The sequence below is a fragment of the Rhinichthys klamathensis genome, unplaced genomic scaffold, assembly GCF_029890125.1.
Source record: "Rhinichthys klamathensis goyatoka isolate OS25496 unplaced genomic scaffold, OSU_Roscu_1.1 h1tg000564l_1, whole genome shotgun sequence".
NCBI lineage: Eukaryota > Metazoa > Chordata > Actinopteri > Cypriniformes > Leuciscidae > Rhinichthys > Rhinichthys klamathensis.
The window spans coordinates 290888-317500 of NW_026607030.1; the positions used below are offsets into that span (position 1 = coordinate 290888).

Sequence of the window (26613 nt, forward strand, 5' to 3'; positions counted from 1 at the left end):
TTGATTAATAATATTTCTTTTGAGCTAATTTGCTAGTTTCCAGATAGAAATTAGTTGAATTTGTTGCCCATTTTCAATAGGAAAGTGCCCAAGCTCGGCAACATTGCCTGGCAACATTTCTCAAAAAAACATTGCTCATCACCTTGAGTCTCTCATCAGGTAAAACAGTAACAGAGACATCGTTCTGTTCTGAGTCTCTGGGCCATGAAAGTGGAGACATTAATAGATTTTCTGAGTCGCTGGCCTGTAAAGGAAGAGTAAGAGTAAGTTTACAACATTTTGTCTTGAAGCACTTGTGAAATCAGTCCAATGGGGTGACGGAATGTCATAGGTGGGTGACGTCACTACATGGAAGGAATAAAGCACGCCTGAACCAAAGCTTTTCTGTCAGAAGAAGGAGAATGCACGGTCTGGATTTATTTTCCTTGCCAGCATCAAAGTTAGAATACAAAAAAAAAAAAAAAGACCCTGCTAATAACTGCCAGATCATCTCATTAGGACTGTGATTTTCCACAGAATGCTTAAATGATGATCTAATGTAATAGAGGCAGATGCTTGGATAGCTTGTACCTTAATAGGCTCATTTTACCGCTAATACTTTTAGTAATGGTTGTGATGAAATGGTAATGACACAAACAATTCAGAACAGCCTTTTGGTTACTGCAAACAGTGCATCTTAATGGGATATTACGGTATGATTAAACATTAGTTTTGATCCAATTTCCACCTGACTAATCGTGAACTGCCCTAAATATGTATACACAGTTTGTCAATTTTGGTAAATGTAACATTTTATTTTAGGAATCTGTGATGATTTCCCCTCTCCTCATAAATATATACGGCTTAATCCTCTTGTGTGATATAAACCTGGTTCGCACAGTTACTGTGATGATAAACTGAGACCCGCCACAATGTATCTTTTTGTTAAACCGATAGAAGGTAGGAATTGTATCCCTGCCTGTGTTTATTTTAGCAGGTTAATAGTAGTTGCATATGAGTGAGAAATAAAGCTCTCCGTTGATCTGTTCACACACTCCTGATGGCACACACTTTCATTTGTTCTCACATTTTTCAGATCTTAAATGTGTTTTTTTTTTTTGAGTGGGATAAGTTACAAAGGATATAATCATGGTGTCATAGTTGCCCTAGTAAGAAGTAGTACAGTGTATTGATACTGCAGAAAAAGAGTACTGAATTTAAAAAACATATTCAGAATCCTACGTATTGAAAAACTTATAACACTTTGTTCTAAAAAGCATCTTTCTCCATTTATGAGCAAATTGTGCTTAGTTAAATGTAGTGTCATTAAAACAAAATACTAATCATTGCCCATATGCTGATGTTTCTTATCTATTGCTTTAGCACCCAGTTAAATATGAACAATTATAATACTACATTTCATTAAACCATTGACAACCTCTATGATTTACATGATCTATGTAAAAAAATAAAGCATTCTAAATGCCAATATCCAAATCACCAACTCATCTAGAAGTGAGGAATAACACAACTCTATGAAACTTAGGAGAATGCAAGTGTTTGCATCAGCAGTTATGTTAAAGCCAAAAAAAAAAAAAAAAACCTAAGGGCACTTAATAATTTAGTCCTACAAGCACAGTTAAGGGAGCTAACTGAAAAAAGGGTAGAGAGAGGAGGGCAAAAAATGCAGGCATAGAGAGCTTTATGCACTAATGCCTTAGTGTCAGTCTGTTGACACTCACTCACTCTAAATCATTGCCTGCCTTTATTACAGTGAATACACCACATTATAACATTTCTCAAACATTTGTAATTTCTTCTGTGTTAATCTGTGCATGTTCACAGTAGCTACTATTTGATGCCGTTCCTTTGAACCTCAGGATTTTAGCTACATTGTATGGTGCATCATTGTATTATTGCATAAAGCATTCTTTTTAACTGCAAAATGGTATGGTTGAAGGGGAGAACTTAATATTAATAAAATATTTAAGAAGAGCTTATTGTACACAAACACACAACCTTTGAAGCATCAAATGTTGTACTAAATGCATAAAGTATGCCAGCCTCTCTTGCCAGTTTCTTTGTTAATTGGCGGATACAATAGCAAACTTATTAAGTGACTTAACACTGTTCCGCTTTCTTCACTTTAGCAAACAAGAGAAAAACTGGACATCGATGTTACGAGTAATAATAGCCTGAAGTGTTTTACTTGTGGGTGTTTTTAGCTAAGGGCCATTTTAAGCAGTGTGTTTTATAGAAACATTATGTTTAAAGACGACATTTTAAAGGAACAATTCAACCAAAACTGAAACTTCTGCCATCATTTTCTCGCCCTTGTCACAGTTGTGTTCTGTTTAGTTTGGTTTCATTGGACTTGTCTGCCTGTCATCACGTCACGTGTCGTCTTCTCTGTCATTATAAGTTCAGCTGTATCACTTGTGTTTAGTTAATCATCATCATCTGTATCACCTGTGTTACGTTAATCAGTTATATGTCATCATCAGTTACGTTAATCAGTCATATGTGTTTGTATTTAAGTTCCATCTGTTCAGTCAGTCTTTGTCCGATTTCCGTTATATTTAGTGTGTGTTGCTGCCTGTTCTGCTGTCCTGTGTTATATTACCATTAAACCTTCGTTTTTGGAATTATATCCTCGCCTCCGTCTGCCTTCCTGCAACCACCAGTGACAACCCTCATGTTGTTTATGAGATTTTTTTACTTTGTTTTATTGCATTACACATACAATAACAGATTTTGAAGAATGTTATATTTGCATGTCCAGTATACTGTATAACAGGCAGTCAAGCTTTAAAAAGTATTATAACTATATAAATGTCATTAAAAAAATGCTTTTTTGGTGTTTACAGTGGGGATTGGTTGGTTAGCTGGTTAGGTGGTTCTGGCAACGAGACCATAACATGTTATTAGACCTGCCGGTATAAAGGAACAGTTATTTATAATGTTGGTAACACTTTACAATAAGGTTCCTTAGTTTAACATGAACTAAGAATGAACAATACTTCTTTAGCATTTATTAATCTTATTAATATCTTATTAAACTTCCCTTCTCATGGAACTAGGGTTACAGTCGCACTGGACATAGAAGATTCACCTTTTCCTGGTCCTGAATAGTAAAAAGAGGAGGACAGAAAGCTTGTAACACGATAAGCCTTGGTAAATTGGTCGGCACTTTAGGGACGTAGTTCTGCATAGGGCAAAGAAATGCCTTGACCATCCCAGGTGCGAATTCAAGGCAGGTAGGAGATAAGCCGCAATGGCCGCCACGTAAACTTTAAGGGTGGAAGGAGCTAACCCTGCTGAAAAGCGATCTTGCAAGAACTCAAGCACTGTACCTATTGGGCAGTTAACTGGATCCCACTGACGCTGATTGCACCAAGAAACGAAAACCTTCCATTTCAAAGCATATCATTTTCTCGTGGCTGGAGCTATATGGGGGTGAAGGATTGTACCCTCCGCCTAAGATAGAAGGTCTCTCCTGACCGGAATTTTCAAGGGACACCCGCCGAGGAGAGAGATCAGGTCCGTGAACCAGAATTGGCTCGGCCAGCATGGTGCTACCAGTAGTAGGCTTACTCAACCCCGGCGGACTCTTTCCAGAGAGCAGAGCAACTGGGGGAAATGCGTACAGACGCAGCCTCGGCCACCAGGGGGGCTGGAAGTGAGAGGGGAAACCAGAGTGGACAGTGCGTTTCGTTCTGGGACGCGAAGAGATCCACTTCCCCTCGGCCGTAAACTTCCCATACTCCACCACCTCGGGGTGGAGTCTCCAATCCCCTGGCCTCAGCCCCTGTCTCGACAGGATGTCTGCTCCTATATTTTGGTACCCTGGAATATACACTGCCCTCAGGGAGAGTATCTTCCAAAGGGACCACATGAGGATCTGGTGCGTCAGTTTGCATAGTGGACGCGAGCGCAGACCCGCCTGTTGATTTATGTAAGAGACCACCGATGTGTTGTCTGATCGGGCAAGCACATGATGGCCTCTCAGATCTGGGAAGAAGTGTCTCAACACATTGAAGACCGCCATCATCTCCAGGCAGTTGATGTGCCATTACCGCTCCCCTGCCAGTGAGGGAAGCATCTGTCGAGAGTGCAACTCAATGGCAAAGAGCTCCTAACACTGGACCATGGGATAGGAACCAAGGTTTCCTCCATATAACCAAGGCGCGGAGACACCGCCGCGTGATCTTGATCATACGAAGTGGGTTTCCCCTTAGGGAGAACCCTTTGGTCCTGAGCCACCACTGCAAAGGTCTCATGTACAGTAGGCCAAAGGGTATCACATTGGACACTGCTGCCATGAGGCCTAACAGTTTCTCGAACTGTTTCACAGTGCGTGACTGGCCTAGCTTTAACTCTTTCGTGGCTGTGAGGATAGCAGCTACACGAGCGGGCGATAGGAAGGCCCGCATCGTGATCGACTACAGGACCACACCAAGGAAAGTGGTTCTCTGTACTGGAGAAAGCACACTCTTCTTGGCATTGAGTCTCAACCCCAATTTTTGCATGTGTGTGAGGACGACATCTCGAAGCCGAACCGTCACTTGCAACTGCCAGTCGTCGATATAGTTCAGAATGCGTATGTCCTGCAGCCTGAGCGGGGCCAGAGCTGTATCTACACACTTCGTGAACGTGCAGGGTGATAGAGCTAGACCGAATGGAAGCACCCGATATTGGTATTCTTTGCCCCCAAAAGAAAACCTCAGGAACTTCCTGTGCTGAGGGAGGATGGAGACATGGAAGTATGCGTCTTTTTAGATCTATCGTGACAAACCAGTCCTCGGACCTGATTTGAGTCACGATCTGTTGTGACGTATTAATCTGAGTGTCAGCATCTTGAACTTGAGTTTCTTGACTGTACGATTCAACTGACGAAGATTTAGTGTACGACACAACCCCCCATCCTTTTTTGGAACAATGAAGTATCGACTGTAAAAACCCGATTCTCTGTCGGGTGAGTACACCTGCTCTATAGCTTCCTTCGATAACAGAGCTTTCACCTCTTGCTCCATAACCAGACCCTGCCCGGGATCCACTAACGTGAGCAACCCCCCGTTGTAGAGTGGCGTACGAGAACCAAACTGGATTCTGTAGCCTTTCTCTACGATCTGCAGGACCCTCTGAGATATATTCTGTAGATTAGATCAGATAATATACTAAGGGTACCAGTCTCTCGAGACTGGCCTCTGGTGTAACTGGAACAGCCACTTCGGTGACCTGAAGCATACTGGCAGGAAACAGCGTCGAGTTGACACTGTGCTGTGTACTCGCTGGAGACCGGTACCAAGGGTGGCGGGGTTGGCAGAACGGCCCCCTGAGGACCCCGAGGTGGAGTAAGCACCGTATACTGAGGTGTATACCACTCCAACCCGGTTGGGGCTGCCCTCAGAGGTCTGACACCGATGGTGTCAGGACCTTTTTTGAGCCAAAGCCTTCTTAGCTTGAAGAACGGTCCTCAGATCCAGCTTCTGCTTCGAAGGCTTCGGCTGAGAGTGTCGGCCCTGCCCCCATGATTTTTGTGGAGGAGCACAGGACGCGACACTCTCCTTACGTTGCGCCCTGTATGAGGAGCTAGATTGCAGGGGCTGAGCGGTGAGAGAGGTATTTTTTGATTACCTCTGCTTGTCTCTTGGCCTCCTGGAACCTCTCGACGACCGTATTTACGGAGTCGCCGAAGAGACCAGGAGGCGTTAGTGGGGCATCCAGCAAAAAGGCTCTATCTTTATCTATCTAATTTCAGTCAGATTGAGCCATAAATGCCTCTCAGTGGCCCACAAGGCTGCCATAGACTGCCCTATTGCTTTGGCGGTCTCCTTAGTGGCCCTGAGAGAAAGATCTGTGGCCCGACGCAGCTCTCGATCTGCATCGGACCCAACCCCCTCGCTCTCATCCAAAACACCCAGCAGTTCAGCCTGATTTGCTTGCAGGACTGCCATGGTGTGTAAGCAAGCTCCTGCCTGACCTGCTGCCATATATGCTTTCCCCACGAAGCTAGATGTTGTTTTTAGTGGCTTAGTGGGTAGCACTGGGGCCTTCAGGGACAATGCTGAACCAGGGGCCAGATAGCTTGCTAATGTCTGTTCAGCCCAGGGCATTGTCCCATAGCCGTATTCTTTCAACCCCCTTATATCAGAATAAACAGCCCGTTCTCATCCTTTGGCGTCATACATGTGATGCTTTGTACATTTCGTCGAAATCTTACGCACATGGCATCCTTTAGCATCAATATGAGACGCAGATCCCAAGGCGTCATAACCGTACCCTACCCCAGACCTAAACCTACCCATAACAGTGCGTGTTATATTGACGCTAAAGGATGCCATGTGCGTAAGATTTCGACGAAATGTCATATGGCGTCACCTATATGACGCCAAAGGATGAGAATGCGTTGCATGAACTAACAATGTTAACAAATGTGTTCACCCAAAAATGAAAATTCTGTCATTAATTACTCACCCTCATGTCGTTCCAAACCCGTAAGACTTTCGTTCATCTTCAGAAACACATCTTCTAGCTATCTATCAGAGAGCTTTCTGACCCCTCCATTAACAGCTACGCAACTACCACTTTCAAGCCCCAGTAAGTAGTAAAGACATCATTAAAGTAATCCATGAGATTCCAGTAGTTTAACCTCAATTTTATGAAGCACCGTGAGTGCTTCGTTTGCGCCAAAAACATTATTGACCACTTTGTTTACAAAATATTAATCTCCAACATGCGTTCACACACCAAATGTCTGCTCTTGCAACATGACATCATGACTTTGCGTAAACATACACGCCACTTTCAAGTCAAGTGGCGTGTTATCTATACGCATTTTGAGCTATCCGCGTGTGTGTCCACGCCGAAACGAACCGTCATCTTTTGCGTGTATGTGTACGCCGTTAAATGTCTGAGTGATTCTGCGTGTATGTGTACGCCGGTAATTGTCCGAGCGAAACGAAGCAAAATGTATATTTACATCTGTGGAGCAATATTTTTTTTTTCCTAGGATGGTAGGGGAAGACTCATAAATGGTATTAACCCCAGTGACGGGTAGGTTTATGGACGGGGTTGGGGTAGGTCATATATTTATATATACAGTAATGTAACGTTAAGTCAAGGCGTTGATAAACACGCTAAAAAGCGATTATGCATGTTGATAGCACGCCAAAAATGGAAATACGAATTGGCGTGTCATACATACGCCATTTCATGAGATCAGTCTGGCTCTTGGGTCAATAAAACACCAATGCGTCGTGGCGCACTCGTGAACCAGAGTTGGAGATTCATATTTTGTAAAAATGAAGATGTCATTTATGTGTTTTTTTTGTCCAAACAAAGCACTAACGTCGCTTAAAAAAACTGAGGTTAAATTACTGGAGTCACATGGATTACTTTAATGATGTCTTTGGTACCTTTCTACGGCTTGAAAGTGGTAGTTGTGTTGCTGTCAATGGAGGGACAGATCTTCATTCATGCTCCTAAGATGAACAAAAGTCTTACGGGTTTGGAACAACATGAGGGTGAGTAATTAATTACATAATATTCATTTTTTTGGGTGAACTAACCCTTCAAGACATTACAATATGTCAATGCATCATCATCTCATGCAGACCCTGCCGGTGGAGTTCACTCCTATAGAGGTGGGATATTGCCTCCTCAGGGGTGTCCTTGACCAAGGGTGTTTTGTGTGTGTGTGTGCGCGTGCACATACCCCACCCTTAAACATGTACCATTTCCCCTGAGGCAATGAGCCCTGAACAAATGTGCTTTCATCAAAAACAACACACACACACAGACAAAAATCATATCCATTATTTTGTCCAATTCTGCCATCCATTTTTTTTCAACAAAATGGATCAATATCGATCCATGGATGTGAAGAGGGTTCTGTTATATCTCATTTTCATCAATAGATGAAGCTGGAGGAAAGGTGGACAGCATAATAATGGCTCCCAAGGACGACAGCTCGTCCAGGCAACAGCAGGGCCCAGAAATCGCCCACAGCGACATGTAGAACGCCCGCTGCTCTAAGCGCATGGTCATGAATACATCAACACACATATTCCCTCATACCTGACACCCACTACATATAATAATAGACTGCACAGAGCGTGCATGCAAAAGACATTAGTGGATGCTTCACACAGGCACAGAATGTAAGAGAAAAAGATGAGACATTAGGCGCGTTTCCATTACAGATTTGCCCAAAACTTTTGCGATTTTTTTCTAAATGTCGCCAGAAAACGATTGCGAAATGACGATTAACCGATGTCATGCGACTAAAACTTCATTTCTTTCCTCTCGCGATAAGTCATTCCAAAAATAATGGCAATGGATGTTGGTAGGTTTATGTATATCCCAGCCACCGCACTAGCCATTATTAGTAATCGAAGGAGACGTATGTGTGTTATCCAAGCATTAATGGCAAGGAAAGACCCTTATACTTGGAGCGGCTGGTGTCTCTGGGTGTTTCTCCATCATATCTGCTTCAAGGTCTTGATTGTGGCATTTCTTTGAGGTTTAGAATCCAGTATTCCTGTAATTCCTTTGTCTTTTATGAGTTTAAAAAAGAACTCTGTCTCGTATTCTGTCCAAACATACCGCGTCATCTACGTCAGGTGACCTGTTAATGCGCAAAAACTGTTTCCATTGCAGTTTTGCGCAATATTTATTTTTTGAATTGCCTGAAAAACCACCTCATGTGAGCGTAAAAACATTTTTGTGAAAAATGGGAGTTTTTGCGAAATTCATGTGTTTCTATTGGGCGTATTTTCAATTCGCAATATCAATTTGCGCAATTTGAAGGGTAATGGATACTTCTATTTAACTTTAGTCATTCATAGGGCGAAGTGTCAAAAATGTGTCTTAGCAAATAAGAGTTTCACAACATAGTACTTTAATATTCAAATGCATTTGCTCAGAGGTTGCCATTTCATAGCTCAGGAAAATCTCATGTACTCATGTTTTGAGTACATTTGTTGACAGTTAACTGATTAGAAGAAATAAAATTAGAATATGTGTAAAATATGTTTAAAATAAATATTAAAATATAACACATATCTTGAGCACCCCCTTACGTATTCTTACTTGTGAATATTAAAATCATGGCATTAATATTTTGATTCTATTGCATTCTATTGTCATATCAATGGTATTATGTTTTCAGTTGCATTTATTGAATGCAGTTTACTCATCTACTTAATCTGAAATGCTCATTCATTCATTCATTCATTCATTCATTATATTATGTTAATCAAGACTACACTTAAAAACCTTAAAATGAAAAAACAATCCTTTAAAACCAATTTATGTATCATGGAATATTTATTTTGTTTGCTGTGGGACACAAAAGCTGTTTTCCCAGTGAAGTCCTGTGCTGTAACTGACAATAAAATGCAACATAAATTCACAAAAGTAATCAATATTGTTTGTGCGCTATAATCCAAATCTTTAGAATCCATACAATTGTGAACAGACCCAAATTCAAGCCTTTATTCGGAGATCTTCTTCTCCATTCTCAGCAGCAACCGTAAAATCCCAGCGAACTCGTTATAAAAAAAAAAAAATGCCGCCTCAAAAAGCTTTACGACACGTTTTACAGCAGTGATATCTTGCTTATATGCAATCCAAAGCATTGAGAATTGTCTGTATAACTCATTGCGAACCTAACATAAGACATAGATGTCTCATAATACTACACACAGTAAAAAAAAAAAAAAAAAGGAGGATGGATTCATAAAATTGAGGGCACAAATTGATTAAAAATGTCATTATTTAAACTCGAGAGAGCAAGAAAGTAAAACGTGTCCACAATTTAACTAAAATGAGATCATTAATTAATCTCATTTTAGTCAGATCCAACCCCCAATTCCTCCCGCCCGATAGATAAATTCAGATTTTATATGCATGAATATGCATCAAAAACACAGCTGATCAGCCTTACATTCCAATGGCTTTGTATGTGTTTTTTTCTCACTTCAGAGACATAACATTTGTGAAATGCACAGGGGAAACATATGGCATTTCATTATAGAGCCAAGGCATAGTGTGTACAATCTGCTCAAAGAGTGTCTAAATCATGTGGCGGCCAGCTACATCTTTATCTACTGGGACACCCTCCACAGAACTGCCCAGAGATCTAGTTTATATTCCTTCCCTCTTCTAGTGCTGATACAGCTCTGATTGTATGTCTTTTGAGTGTGATGCTCCATTCGATTGTGGTGCTGCTGTGTCTTCAAAAATATCTAGGGTAAATCTCAGCTGGTGTGTGAACATCTGGTCTTTTTTTCCGTGAGTTTAATCTAAGGGGACGGGGATGTTAAACATTTTCCAAAAATCAAGCTCAAATGGAGTTACGAGGTTGGTGAACATGTGTTTCAGAAACACATGTTCTGTCCATCATTAGAAAGGGTGCATAGCATTACGGTTTCATCAACTTATGAAGTTTACTTTAGCTCTGTGGGCTCTTAGCTTGTTCTGTCATTTGGCCAACATTTCATGTTATAAAAGATGAAGTTAGGCTATTTCAGACAATACTGGCTATGACTCGAGGACAAATGCAAGACTTAGACACTGTTCTTCGCTCCTCAAATACATAAAACATTAGCCTTTATATATTTAGTGTTTCCTGAGTAAACGCTGTACTTATTCTAAGAGCCAGGAGTTCTTTATTCATAGCTCGCTTTATACATCTGAGATGATGTGCCAGATCTTCTAACAATATCAGGATTAAGTTGTCTGAGATTGCTGTGCGTTCTTGTGTTCTTTGGAAAGGGCAGATATATTGATACTCTAAGCCATGATCAGCAATGCTGCGATTGGCTGGCGGCAAGACAGCAACATAATGACACATGATGAAAAAATGACACATTTCTGGACCTTTATGGGGAAACAGAAAGAAGATGTTTCTCATAGCACAGACTTAGCACTTAGCACACTGATTCTGCTGCTACTGATGTTTAATAAATAGAAGCCTTGGGAGCAAAAAAAAAGTTAGCAGAGAAGATTAGAGGCTTCACACTTTTCTCAGTAGTCATCAAGATGCTATCATTTCTTCCCTTGGTCAATGCACACAAATAAACAAAAAAACCTCCCTCAGAGAAAAGACACAGTGTGACAGAAGCGAGAATAACAGTCATTTACATCACAGCCGCTCTGAGCTTCCAGTGGCTTTTATATTCTGGCCCCTCCAATTCACAGAGCACTGCCATGAAATAGAGACGCTACTTCAAATGTTGATGGGAGGAAAGGATATAAAAGGCATTTGCAGAGTTCAGCCTGCCCTGCTTTCATTCTAAAACTACAAAGGAAAACACCCACTAATGCATGTAGGATGATTTCTATTGATAAATATGCAAAAAAGACCCCTTAAATTCTGGCTGCATCAAATATCGAGTCCCACAGATTCGTTATATTTTAATGCATTACAAACAAAAGAACTGAACCCTGAAAAAAGTCCCTTCAGGTCAGCTGGTTCTGAGACTTACGTACCTGACTAACTCTACTAACACTAACCAGTCTCAGACCAGCACTGCTTCTCACCCAATACACACATGTATGTATATATATATAATATGGTGTGTGAAATGGTGACTATTGTGAACTTGTTGGTCCATTGAACTTGCCGTTGTTGGCATTTCCACATAGATTGGGAAATGTCTGTGGATCAAAATATATCAAGGAATTATTCTGAAAGGAACTCTATTGTACCCCACTTTTATATATTAGATCTGTATACTTCAAGTTCATTTTATGAAGTATACTTAGGTAAAGTACATTTTAGGTATACTTTATGTAGTAAGTATACTAATATCAATGTACTATGAAATAGTACACAAGTTTACTACTATTTCAATATTTTTTATACTTGAAATATACATTTAACTGTACTTTATCTCTTTCCATTTTAAAAACATTGTAGCTTCATGCATCTTTTGAATGTGGGTAAGTTTCATGATGATCAAAACATAGATGGAGTAAATCGCGTCCATCAACACCCCCAAAGCTTCACAGTCGTTTCCTCGTCATGGGTTCGACATTTCTTTTGGTAACATTAGGCAGTTTTGATTTACAGTATATGCTGTTTAATGTTTGATGATCGCGTAGTTTTACATTTGTGCAAGCAATCTTCTATCACTTGCATCTGCTTCTTCTTCACCTGTGTTTTGATCCGGAGATTCTGTACTAAAAAGATGCATAACAGCGCCCCCTACTGTATAACAGTGAAAACACGGATAGCTGAAAAATTCAGTCAGTGACGGGGAGAAAGTAAATTCGATTTGAAGCATATTCCTATGTACAATACCAGTAGACTAGCCTGGTTAAAACCAGACCATTCTCAGTTGTACCTGAGTTATGGTCTGGCAAAGCGTCATAGACAAATCATTTCCAGAGGGGCGTCACCAACGGACGTCGCGGATAGACCTAAAACCAATCAGAGCGATGAAGGAGATGACGTATGCAGAGCGGCAGAAATATCTCCGTGTGTTGTTCTTTGCTCGGTTTTTAACAAAAAGGAAACGTTCAAATCGCTTAAAACAGACGCGATAGCTGATTGGAACGAGTGATGTTCGACGGCGGCATCCATCTTTGTAATGTAGGCTACAAAATCTGCTTCAAAATCCCAGCGCTGTCGTCGTCATGTAACGCCCGCCCCAACGTTTCTGATTGGTGCCTCGATTTCGACGGATTGGAAATAGGCTTGAATGAGCTCTTTGCCAGACTAACTTTCACAGCAAATCTAAATTTGCCGGAAGTTGTCTGGGTTTTCCCAGGCTACCAGTAGACTGGCCTACACAAAAATTCAGATACTCAGAATTAGGAACATATATTTTCAAATAATGTAAGTTTAAGACTGTATGTACACTGTATGCCAAGTATACTTAGAATACTTAATTATACTTTAAGTATATCTCAATCAAAAGAATGAGTACATGTATAGTCCAAATATACTTAGACCTTTTTGTCAGTGTAAGTCAAGTATACTTTAGTGCAATTTTAAGTATATTTCTGAGAAGTACATAAAACGTAGACTGAAAGTATACTTTCTTATTTTAAGTTTAAGAGAAGTATACTAATAGCACACTTTAATAATCTTCTTTTTCATAAGGATATAACTTAATTTTTGGAACAGTGTTACATTTACGGGACAAAAATATCTAAATAAGAGATACGTAAAAACTACTATAAATGAAATGGAACTTAAAGTTAACCTAGGGTGTATTCACACCTGCCTTGTTTGGTTCGATTGAATCGAACTCTAGTTCGTTTCCCCCCTTGGTGCGGACCTTTTGGGCAGGTGTGAATACAGCAATCGAACTCGGGTGCGGACCAAACAACCGAACCGAGACCCAGCTGAAGAGGTGGTCTCGGTACGGTTCCAAACGAACTCTGGTACGGTTCGTTTACGGTGTGAACATGAACCGACCCAATTGCAAGAAAGCACTGCGCCTTTGAGTTAACAGACTTCCGTAGTTGGAGTTGCGTAATGGGAAAGTGATCTGTTGTAGCCTACTACATTACATCTGTTGCGCGTCTTTCTGCGCGTCGTGTGTGCATCAGTGTTAATTTTGACAGCAAATTTTGATTTAGTTTTAGTCTTAGTCTTTTGACTAAAATGCCATTTGGTTTTAGTCATATTTTAGTCATCTGAATTGTTTTAGTTTTAGTCTAGTTTTAGTTGACGAAATACAATAAGATTTTAGTCGACTAAATCTACAGTAGATTTAGTCTACTAAAATCGAATGGGTTTAGTTAAATTGTGCATTAATTTAGAATTTATCTAAAATGTATCTAATTTATCTAAAATGTATCTAATTTATCTAAAATTTCCAAACCCATTATATATTCCCCTAGAAAACATATATTAACCTGTTAATATGAATAGAATATGAATGACATAAAATAATATCTTAAAATTAAATAAAAACACTTCTAAAGTAGAACAGTCTTTTTTTCTTCTTAATTCAATAGATGATTATGATTATATTTAGCAGACATATTTATTTGTATAAATTCAATATTATTAAATCTTATTAAATATATTAAAGAGCAGTGAATGCTTCTCACTTTTTATTATTTTGTTTGATTAATATTAAGTGTACAGACGGCATTAGGTTTATTACGCACTGTCACTTTAAGACCGAGTGTGCAGATCCAATTGCACTGATGCACATCCGATATTCTCACAACTGTACGTTCTGTATAGACATAAACGACTGTGTTTACGTGAATACTTTCCGAAACGGACATTTAGACGTGTGTATTTGTCCATTCAGACGCGAAATAGAGCTCAATTTAGTCCTCGCGCGCTGTGTAGCTGTCTATGGGGCTGCACGCTTCGGGTCGGGTCGGGTGTGTGTGTGCGCACAGAAAAACATACCGAATAAAGCTCTCTTTCGCGTCGTCACTCTTATTTAGATCTATCCATATGTTTGATCTTCTCTTTCTTCCAGACGTTTACATTTTTGAACGATTTATGAGACATGCATCAAGCGCATGCCAATTCCAGTCCCGCCTGTAGATCAGCACGTTATTCAAATGTGAGCATCTTCCACAAACACAAATCAGTTCTGAATGGATCTCTTTCCAATCGTCCCTCCCTAACATTTTCGTCTAGTTTTTATTCGTTGACGAAAATGTCAATACATTTCGTCATAGTTGTCGTCATTTAAAACTGGTTTTTATTTAGTTATCGTCTCGTTTTCGTCTGTGAAAAAATGTCGTTGACGAAAATAATGACTAAAATTATTCGTCAACGAAATTAACACTGGTGTGCATCATTGGAATGGAATGAATGAATGAGTGTGTGCATCCGGACATTCACATACAGAGCGTTCTCTTTAGTCTAATCGCGCATAGATGCAAAAAAAAAAAAAGCATTTGCAGAACATATAGGGCCCTATCTTGCACTCGGCGCAAATGACTTAGTACACTGACGCATGTATCATTCCTATTTTGCACCCGCGCAAAGCGGGCTTTTTCCTCCACAGACACACGTCGGTTAACTAAGAAATACACTTGCGCTCCCCGGGGCGGTTCAGCGCAAAGAGGAGGCGTGTTCCGGCGCAAAGTTTCCCTCATGCTATTTTGCTGTTCTATAAGACAATTGCGCCACTGACCAGAAAAAACCTAGTCTAAAGTCAGTGGCGCGTTGCGCGTTGGTCATAATGCTATTTTAAGCGCGCATGCTTGGCCATAATCAATGTAGCGTGTGCACAACGCGCATACACTTTGATTCTCTCATCTAAGCAGCAGTTTTCATTTTTGCAAATCATACATTATTACGATAGATAGATAGATAGATAGATAGATAGATAGATAGATAGATAGATAGATAGACAATTTATTATAAAAGCATACATGTAGCTTACACATTTACCCAAATTATCATACGCCTGTTTAACAGAAGTTAATTTGGGTGGGTTTCTCCATCCCCAATGTCACTTCTCTGTGTTTTACGGCCCTGACGAGAACGTTGCTCTCCTCGGCTGTGAACCGCTCCTGGCGCGCGCCTGGCAAATCCGCCGTTATAATAGGAATCCGCTTTAGAACAAGCGCGCCTGCTCTTAAAGGGAATGTGAGATGACGCTCTGATTGGTTTATTTCACGTTACGCCCAAACCACACCTATGAATAATGAAGCTACTTCAGACCAACCCCTTTTAGATTTGCGCCAGGCGCAAGAGGCATTTATCCCGCCGGGAAAATAGCAACAGCGCCGGGATCCGCCCACAAAGTTACTTGCGCTTTGCGCTTTGACACTTGCGTTTCATATCGTTAAAATAGGGCCCCTAATGTAACGATAGTTACAATACAAGAATGATGCTGCGTTAATTTACGTTAAGCCTTTTTTGCACTTCCTGATTTCCCTACTTGAGAATCCTTGTCCAATGAATGGACGAACTTAGCACACATGTGGTTTTGTTTACAAATTTTGGTTCACTTGCAAAAAGAGCAGTGTGAAAGCGAACCGTACCAAAAAAAAAAAAAAAAGTATTTGGTCCGGACCAAAGTGAACTATCAGACTTTCCTGGTGTGAATACACCCCTAATAAAAAAAAAATCTGATGCTCATAGCTTTCAGGAAATGTTAGAGCATACTTACTGAAATATAGTCCTTGGTAATGCATTTGCTGCAACTCCTAAATTTAAACTCAACAACTTAATGAGACTGGACTTCAGACAGCTCTAATTGTGTCTAGTAATTGTTGCAATCATGTGGCGACCCTCTCCATTTAATTATCTCTTGAGTGGTGGTCACCCATTGCAGAAAATCCATATGAACTCTGAAGATGATGTCAACTCTCGGATGAGGTTGAATAGCAGGTGCTGTCCCATGATTCTTCAGAAGACACTTCCCAAAACCTCTTTCCAGAGCATGTCTTTTCCGACAGAAGCACAACAGAAACATCATCCGTCCCCACCCACACTAGCTTACTGTACACCATGATGCTCATTAGCTCCAAGCATTTGACAGCCACCTCCACTGAGAAAATGTAGGATAGCAATGGTGACAGCTATTTGTATGTTGTTTGCTGCCTCATTGTAGGTTTTCTGGTGGCACACAGGATGTATATAGTTTTCCCAGACTATGAGCCACACTCAAACTTCTAGCCAGAGTAAATAAATTACAGGTATCCTAATAGAAGATAGCTCTCTTTGGTATCCCAGTACCTGGCCTGATAAAAGTACTATGAGGAGAAGATTAGAACCTTAAGAAGTCTTGCTGATCATACAAAGCATACTCTCTCAATCTCAGAGACTCAATATCTTTTAAAACTTTCCAGAACTCGCTTTAGTAATGCTAAGAGAAAGCCATGAAAGCCTGCCTGGTGTTGCATGGTATTTCATAATAAGCTTTGCAGCAAGAGAGCAAATCTGAGATTTGGTTTATCAGCGTGTAAACAGAAAAATGTCATCATCACCTTTGAGGTGCATTGGACTGGCATTTAGCACCACGTGCCACAGACATATTTTTTCAGAGTCTCTTTTAATGCTAAACGCTTTAGCAAATTTTGAGACTTAGCCATTTATTTATATATCTATTAATTTACTTATCTACAACGTCTTTAAAATGAACCCCAAACAGAAAGCAAAAGAAAGAATAATACCATCATCTAACATTTCTGAAAAGTGCATGTCTACAACATTTGCCTATTGGGTTTTAATTAAGAACTAATCAGGAACTAATTAAAAATATTTTAGGGTAAATCAGTGGGGTTCCTGGACCCCAAACACACTTCGAGTTCTGCTACACAGCAGTAATGCTATTGTGTACAAACCAGGGCCATGCCCACCACTGAGGGTGACAAGTCCCCCCTGCACTTCATTACTCACCGCCCTGCCCTTAAGTTGACAAAAAGTTGGAAAAGTTTACATTTTTAAGCTGGTCTAGAAGCTTGACATCGTCATTGTCAAAATTATTGAGATGGCCAATCAAATCAATAAAATTGGAGTGTAAAAGTGCATGAGTGCCTCTGCCATTTAATAAAGAACATTTAATTAGTTGCTCACCTTTTAAATAATATTTGTCCTGAAACTAATACATGCCATGAATACATTCACAAATTCTGTCCCTATATATTCCCTTTCTTTTCTTCATCAGTGTTATTTGCCTAAATTTGGCAAAAATGTATACACTTCACATCTTGTTTTGATTTGAATTTCAGAACTGCTAAGAAAACATATCACAATTTAAAATAAATAGTCACAGTTACAAACATTAAAAGCAAAATATGATACAACCATTCCCAGTCTCCCATATCCTGTCACCTGCTTTGTACTTTGTCATGCACGTCGGTAGCTTACTGATGAATGCTTTGCATTTTGAAATGCCTATGCAAAAAGTGTCATTGCTGTTTTAAAGGTCAGTGAGTTATTTGATAGTCCAAATCAGCATGCAGGTTTGGAACGACATGATGGCATTTTTAGGTGAACAATGCCTTTAAAGAATGATTGAAATGGTTCATTTTTGTTCAGTAGAGTCCCAGCGTGCTCTCTGTTATTATACCTGTACTAGTCTCCAGTGTTTTAACACTCATTTTTAACCTGGTGTGCAATCTTGCTTTTAACGTTTCATCATCAAATTGTAAAGCCAGTCATGTAATATTAACCCCCAAAAGGTTTAAACATATTGCCTAAAATATCTTCTTTCTTTGACTTTCTTATATTGTCTTTAGACCTGGTAATTCAGTAATCTTCTCTATGTTTATGGTTTGTTTTTTCAGGACTACACATTGACTATGTATTTCCAGCAAGCCTGGCGAGACAAACGCCTGTCCTATTCTGAGATTCCTCTTAACCTGACGCTGGATAACAGGGTAGCTGATCAGCTGTGGGTGCCGGATACATACTTCCTGAATGACAAGAAGTCTTTTGTACATGGTGTAACAGTGAAGAACAGAATGATCCGTCTTCATCCAGATGGCACTGTGCTTTATGGGCTCAGGTAACAATTCAAAAAGCATCTATTCATCACATAATAGCAATTTATTTAAAACATTACAAATCTTTTATTCAATATTTGCCAAAGCATCATAATCCCCATGACAGAATACACACAGCAAATGCTTTTTGATATTCCGAGTAAATCAATGCATCTACAACAATATTTTTATTTTATTAAATTAACAATTCGGAATGGTTATGTGCTCTAGATCTGTGCATCATCAAACTGATTGAAATAGACAAGACTATATATATATATATATCTGATACAATTACAACATCATGTGTATAATTAAAGGAACAAATTAATTAAGATGAGGATCATATCTGACACTGCTACCACAGTGACTGTTCTGAACAATCCATGATGGGAATCTCTTTATTTGATTTAGTTCACGCTTTAGGAAGGATAGGAGGCCAGCAGTACATGGAAGCTGGCTTAAATGTCAATTATAAAGGTGAACACGACGTGAAAGTTAGCTTCACCTACAATATTGTGTTCAAAATAAATGATAAAAATACAATACTGCCATCACAGAAATTTCAATCCTAATGGGTTTTCCGTTTTCAAAGAGAATCCTTATGATTACCAGCTCCTTTTTGAGGGAAATCAACGCAGTGTCATGACGTTGACGCAATGTTAACGATTTTGCTTGAGTGTGTCTTAAGCACGTGTGGAAACTAGGCAATTTTTGTTCGAGGTCAGGTGACGGAACATAGGCGATGTCAAGATAACTGTCATCAGTTTCTTTGTCATAAGGAAACCGCGTGTCAGTGTTTGTGTGGAGGATATTGCTTGTCTACCCTGTATTGTATTGAATGAGTGAAATATGGCATCTAGAAAAGAGTATATGTGAGCAATGTGTGCTGTCATGCCCTCACTATCTACTACACAGCCTGTGCCATCGTTCAATAGCTACAATGCTCTCCACGGAGAGGCATCTGTGGCTATACCTCTCTTGCATTAAGGAAAAGGAAAAAACTTTATTGTTGGACACCCAAATTCACCATCTGGACTATTCAGTGACTATTCTGTTGTCGATAGGTTTCAGGTGGCCAGAAAGCAGACGATGACAGTTTTTTTTCCCTTCCCAGAAGCCTGTGGCTTCTACAGGAGTAGGGGGAGAAAAGGGTCAGTGTGTCTGCCTGTGTCCCCCCAGTCAAGACTGGGGGCCCGGCACTGCACGTTGCCGACCTGACTCCATTGCGACTTCAGGGCATCCGTGTACTGAACTACACTGTCAACTGTCTGATTCTAGCTCAGTCTAAAAAAATAGCGTTTTGAAATCAATCTCCTTCTTGTCCACTTAAAGTGTTTAGGTTTGAGGCTAAACAGTAATAAAAGCATGTTCTCTCCAATAATTTTGTGAGGTTGGTGTTGGACTTAACATCGATACAGGCACATTTGTCACCTGCTCGGGTCAGGTCAAGTTCATCCGTACCGCCATGAAAGTATTCAGGCTATGTCAGGATATTCCTATCAGACAATATCAGAGGTTGCTGGCTATTATGGCAGCCACTCCCAATGTGATACCAATGAGGCTGCAGCACATTAGACCATTCCAGTTGTGGGTCAAAAGCAGTGGGTTTCACCCATTAGGCAACCCTTTAAAAACAATAAAGGTTATGCGCAGATGTCTTTGTACACTTTCTATGTTTAACCCTCTGTGGACCAGAGTGTTTTTGGGGCCCTTGGGATGTTTTGACATGCACTGACATTTGTGTTTTTTTCAGTTATTTATAAACATGTTAATGGCAAAGATGTAAATTCACTCTATATAGCACAAACGGGGCTACCATGATATGTGAGCAACATGTATGTACATGTTTGTATTTTTGAGAGAATGTTATTTATGCATGGTTATTGAAAAACTTAAAAATAAAAGTTTCTGAAATAAGGCCACAAAACACATATTGATTATTTCTTCACAAGACTTTTGAAAATTGTATCACATAGTCTAGAATATTTGCTCCAAAACTATGTGAGAATCATCCTGACTACTCATTCAGATAAGTCAATAAAGTCTTTTACATTTTTAATGACGTGTTTTGTTTGAGAAAGCTTTATGCGAGGAAGCGTGATCTCTCATTAATATGTGTGGCATTCCACACCTGAGAAAGACAAAGACCCTCCCATAATGGCCCTATTAGGTGCTATCAGGCCCTATCATTATCAGGAGCCTTGCACAAAGAATGAGGAGATTTAAAAAAGAATGGCTTTTAGATTGTTTGGATTTATTTACAACACACACACACACACACACACACACACACTGCTTAGAATAAATGAACACAACCATGCTAAAGTTGACTAAAAAGAGCAATAAAAAATCTTAATGCCTTAAAGCTCCAGTAGGGAGTTTTGAGAAAACGTTGACTTAGCCTGACAATTTGAACAAGCACAACTTACAGGTCCCACCCCCTTGCTCTCTGCTGCGCTACAGCCCTCCCTCCAAAGCTCGTCCTCCACAGCGGAGCCCGTCGTGAACGCGAAGGCTAGTAAACAGGGCCACCGATAACAGCGGATAAAAAGTTATATGGCACATTCACTAATAGGGACTAAACGTCAATAATATGGTTTACATTGACTATGGCCTGCCCATACTTTGACTACAAACTTGGTCCTCAAATCATTATGTATTTTGCAATAGCCTACATGTAACTTTATAACGTTGCACTCTTTCTATAAGTTATAAATCGCTAGTAAGATAACGTTAATATAACGGTAACTAACGTTACAGTATGTAAGTAATTATTCTAGCGATATATAATGCTAGATAAGGTGTGCTTGTACATTATTTGAGCAACATGACAAACCAGTGAATTAGCAGGTTTCAATTGTTGCTTAGCAGAGTGCATAACATTTTATCTACATGTTATGCGGCTAGAGTTTTGACACCGAGTCAATGGGCTCTGTGTAATTCTTTCTTTTTCACTTGTTTATCGTCATCAGTCTTTTTCCTTTTACCTCTTTGTTTTATGAGCAGGTGTCACTCGAGAATTGGCAGTTTAGGTTGTTTCTCCAGCATAAGCACAGCTGCAGCACGCCGGCAATCTTGAGTTTGAACGACGGCTCGCGCTCCGGCGCTCGCGCTGTGCAAGAGAGGGGTGTGATCAGCGCCTACATGAGCGTGATTGACACTGCTAAGACACTCCTTCTGGCTCTGATTGGTTGTTTCTGACCGGGAGCGTGTATTTCTTACAAATGGCAATAGGACCACTAGGAGGAGCCAGAGGAGCTTGATTTTTACACAGATTATCTGTCTCATATTCTACTGTCAGGACATAATAACAGTTTTAGCAAATACATTTTTTCAAAAGTTACCTACAGCAGCTTTAATTAAAAAAATGAGGAAAACTCCAACCTTTAGGGACATGAATAATGTCCTTGAATTATTTGTGAATGAATAATGTATCGCAAATAATTAAAATGCAGGGTGCATACGTCTGGACACTTCTATCACACACCGTTCACCATATACAGTGGTGTGAATAAGTTATTACCCCCATGCTAAAGTTGCCTAAAAAGAGGAACAAAAAATCATCTTTTGGAAATTGATCTTAATGCCTTAATTAGAAAAATGAGGAAAAATCCAACCTTTAAGGACACCAATTTTCTTTGTGTATGAATAATGTATCATAAATAAATAAATGTTCTTCCTTAAAATACAGGGTGCATAAGTCAGGCCCCCCCTATGTTAAATTCCCATAGAGGCTGGCAGATTTTTATTTTTAAAGGCCAGTTATTTCATGGATCCAGGATAATATGCATCCTGATAAAGTTCCCTTGGCCTTTGGAATTAAAATAGATCCACATCATCACATTCCCTTCACCATGCCTAGAGATTGGCATGGGGTACTTTCCATAAGATCATCTTTCAATGCAAATCAATCCAGCTATTAGGCTAACTGAAATAACACCATGCCAATCTCTAGGTGAGGCCTCTCTTGACTGCTCATTTGGTCATTCTTCAAGCTTTCTTCCCTCCGCCAGTTGACTTGCCAGAACAGAAGAGCAGCACTTAATGTGTCCAGTCAGGGCACTTAGGATTTATATTAACCGCTCAGGATTGTGGCAAACATCTGCAAAGGTTCTGCTGCCATTAAGCAACATTTAGCGCAATGGATTACTGTTTTATTTTATTTTGCCTATTATGCTTTCAGTTTGCACCCTTGCTTTCAAAGGGTGCGGCTTTGCAAGATGAGTCTGGTGCGGCAGACTGGTCCCTTTCACGCACATTCATAAGGTTTTCCAGTTTGGACATGGAATAAACCCCAGGTTCTAAAGTCATTTGGGGTTAATCCACTCAGGTCTGTGCGTGTGCATACTTCACAACCTTGGTCTGGCATTTTTCAGTTTGGTGACGTGGGTATTAACGTAGCATCAGGATCCTTGAAAGGGAACGTCTCAGATTACATATGTATCCCTGAGAAGGGAACAAGATGCTACGTCAGTTTGGCATGCCTGAGCGTCTTCCTTCAGACAATTAGAATTTGATTACATTTACCTCAGGTGCCCAATTCTGGTCTTGATGGCGTGTTTATGCTACATCATCTGACCTTATCTTTGGCCAATGGATTGCCATGTTTCCAACAAAAAGACTTCCAGTCACAAACTGAATTAGACCCAGACTAAAGAAGGTCTAGCAAAAAAAAAAGTGTTTTATAAACTGCGTAGTGCAAAAAAGTGCAGAGTGCAAGTGAATTAAAAAACTAGACCATCACAAGCAGGCACAAGCAAACATTTCAGCACATTGCTTTCTTCAGTGCTTCAAATTTTGCATCTTTGCCTCGGAAATGCGACTTCTCGTTTTAATTTTGTTCTGGAGGCTGAAACCGCGCTCTGCTGCCACACTGGAGACCGGAATTATTAGCGCCACTTCGGCCAAAGTTTTGTAGTCGGGAAACATTTCTCTCACGGACGTGATCAGAAGTTTGCCGTGACATTTTTGCAACTGTATGCAGCGGTGACAAAGAAGAGACAATAAAAGATATTTGTTAATTAATATGCGCACTCGCCACCAAGTGGAGAGGATTGAGAATTACAGTTACAAATTACAATAGATCACCCTCAGCGTAATCTGTCAAAATGACGGATGGCCTTCAGATTTTCCGTCACTACTAAAAAAAAAATGTCATTGATGGAAAATATTCGGTTAACGCGACCTCTGACTTATAACCACGGGACTTGAAATCTGCATATAAGGTCTGAGCTTTAACCTCAAAACCCTCTTTCTTAGAACAGATGCGATGAATTCTAATAAACTGGCTATAGGATAACCCATGGTTTCATAACCCAATAAAACTATTCCATTTCAAATAAGGATTTAGACTTAGAAAATAATTCTGAAAAAAAACTTGAATATTTAATTTATTATAGTTTGTTGTTTACTTAAAGGGCACCTATTATGCAAAATTCAATTTACATGGTGTTTGAACTTAAATGTGTGTTGGCAGTGTGTGTACACAACCACCCTATAATGATAAAAATCCACCCAGTGCTTTTTTTTAAATCCCTATAAATCATAAGCAGTGTCTCAGAACAAGCCGTTTTCAGATTCTGGGCAATGTGACGAGCTTAATTGAACTCATCAGTATATATTTGGCCATCATTCGGACGGGGTCGGCTTGTATTAATCAAGGATAAAAGCAGATGACAAATACGTTATAACCGTAATTAAACTAAACTATACCTGTTCTATCTTCATATAGCATCAATTCTCTGACTCTGTAGGCATTATTGTCCGACTCCGGGTCGAAATAAACACCGCTACTGAGAGTTTCTGTTTTGATATTATCATTCCTGGCGCTAAGGAATTGTTATTATCAATTCCTGGCACGCTCGTGGGGCTCCGCCCTCTGTGCCGAGAGCAGCAGCTCATTTGCATTTAAAGGGATACACACTATAACTGCGCGTTTTTTCTGAGCCCCAAAAAGTGACAGTTTAAACATGCTGTAAAAAATGATCTGTTGGGTATTTTGAGCTAAAACTTCACATACACACTCTGGGGACATCAGAGACTTATTTAACATCTTGTGAAAAGGGGCATAATAGGTGCCCATTAAATGTACTATTAAAACTCTTTACGTAATGCATCTTGTTTCAGTTTTTCTTTACAGATACAGTCATACAAGGATATCAAGTGAGTTTTCAAACAGCCCTGCACTTAAAAATCTCACTATTTTAGATACATCTTAGATATTGCAATCTGTTATTTACAAAAAATGCACTCTGATGTGTGGGTTTGAATCCAGCTTGGATCTTCTTTTTTTTCTTTTTTAAGTGATGGAATATTAGGAGAAACATATTTTAGATAAAATATTTAAATGAGCCATAACTTAGAACTCTATGATTTTCATTGAGGTTCAGGTGAGGAGGAGGAGGAGGAGTGGATCTCAATGCAACCTTTTCACTTTATTAAACCAAATTAATTGAGATAATAACAGGCTAAAAGGCACCAGTTTTACATGCACATATAAAGACAACAACAAAAACTCAAGATACAAAATAGGGCAATATATACACAGGGGTGACAAGGAACTAAACTAATGGTGAACATAATCAGTAACCATGATAACAGACAAGCAGTGGAACATAGGGAACAAAAGAAACCGGAATGAAACATGAGAAAAACACGAACATAACTTAGTCCATACAAACGAATGTATGAAAGAAATACAAATTTGACCCAACTGACCACAGATTTACATTTGACATGAAAATGTAACTGTTAAAAAGAAAACAATGAGGTTTCATTAAAATACTGCCTCTTCGGCTGCCTGTGGAAAGAAGTTAAATCATTTTATAGTCCCCCTCTCTCATCTCTCATTTGGGCTTCAGAATCTTTTAGCAAATTCTTAGTTGGCTTCACATAACCTCTCATCTCTTTTCTCTGGAGCAAAGAACATTTAGCCAATTGTTTTAAATCTACAAAATTAGTTATTAAAAAAGCTTGCATATTATTGTCGGGGCCATTTAGAGTGCTAAACTTAGTTCCATCAAAGGAGTTCAGCTCATTATTCTCTCTGAGCAGTTTTGTTGTTCTCAGATTGAAGAATATTCCATCAGGTTTTGTGTAACCCTATGCATCAGCTGTCATTCACTCTAAGACCCATCACCTTTTCCTTGTCAGTGCTTAAATTGTGATGTGATTTCCTCTAAACTATTCAGTCATTCTGACTTTTGGGTCATGTGACTTTTAAAAACACCTGAACTTGATAATCAAGGTCTTTAAGATTCCTCGAAACTTTGGAGCCCTCCAGGAACAGAGTCTGACACAGGAGTTTGTGCCATGGAGTTTGTAGTCATGTTCTCTGGATTACCTGTTCCTGTGTTTGACCTTCTCCTGTCTAATCGTCTGATCATCTTCCAGGTATACTCTCCTCTGTAATCTTGTTTTATATTCTTTTAGGTTGTTATGGCGTTGGTGTTTTTCAAGTGGAAAGAGCAATTTTCTTCAGATGTTTAAACTATCCCAGAAAGATACTGTGAACTTGTTACTTACCTGATGTTTGCTCTTCTATTTAAACCTGTGTTTTGGGTTCATATTCCTGTGAGATTTTACCTGATACATACACCTGTTATCAGGGACAGTCAAACCTGTGCTTGAGTATAAAAATCCTGCCTAAAACTATAGGTTAAGGCCCTCAATTTCAGACTTAAAATCACATTCTGTAGTGGAATACATTGTAAAAGTATATAAGTTGTCTCGTCGAGGTTGAGGTGAGGAGAGGAGAGTAGGATCTTGATGCAGCATTTAAATTTACATTTACTTTATTTATATTTACAAAACAAAAACTAAGAAGTCAATCCTTAAATAACAAGGAGCATCAGAGCAGAAAAACACAACAGCTCCGCATGCAAAGTAAAGACAATAGAGGACAACCAACATAATAAAACAGCTTAAATACACAGACAATAGCAAACTGAACAAGAAAAAGGTGCACAAGGCAATCCATTACCATGACAGCAAATGATGACATGAGCGCAGGGAGCTGAAATGAACCTGTGACAAACACAGAAGGGAACTAATGGACCAAAACGAAACAGAAATATACTCTGACCCTGACATGAGTGTTCATTTGTGATAAACACTAGGCAAAGCCTTCATTTTGTTTAGATGATCATATGGAATTATCAGATTGTTCCCATATGAGCTCTATTGAAAAGACCTGTACAGTCA

General features: G+C 39.6%; 1 protein-coding gene across 2 annotated transcripts in view; it reads left to right on the top strand.

Moving 5' to 3' along the window:
* LOC130073990 (gamma-aminobutyric acid receptor subunit beta-2) overlaps window positions 1–26613 on the top strand; it is a 116877-nt gene that overhangs the window by 35357 nt on the left and 54907 nt on the right. For both annotated transcript variants that reach the window (XM_056239449.1, XM_056239451.1), the window contains exon 4: window positions 18211–18431. In XM_056239449.1, coding sequence (XP_056095424.1) covers window positions 18211–18431 — 221 coding nt within the window. The remainder of the gene's footprint in view (window positions 1–18210; window positions 18432–26613) is intronic.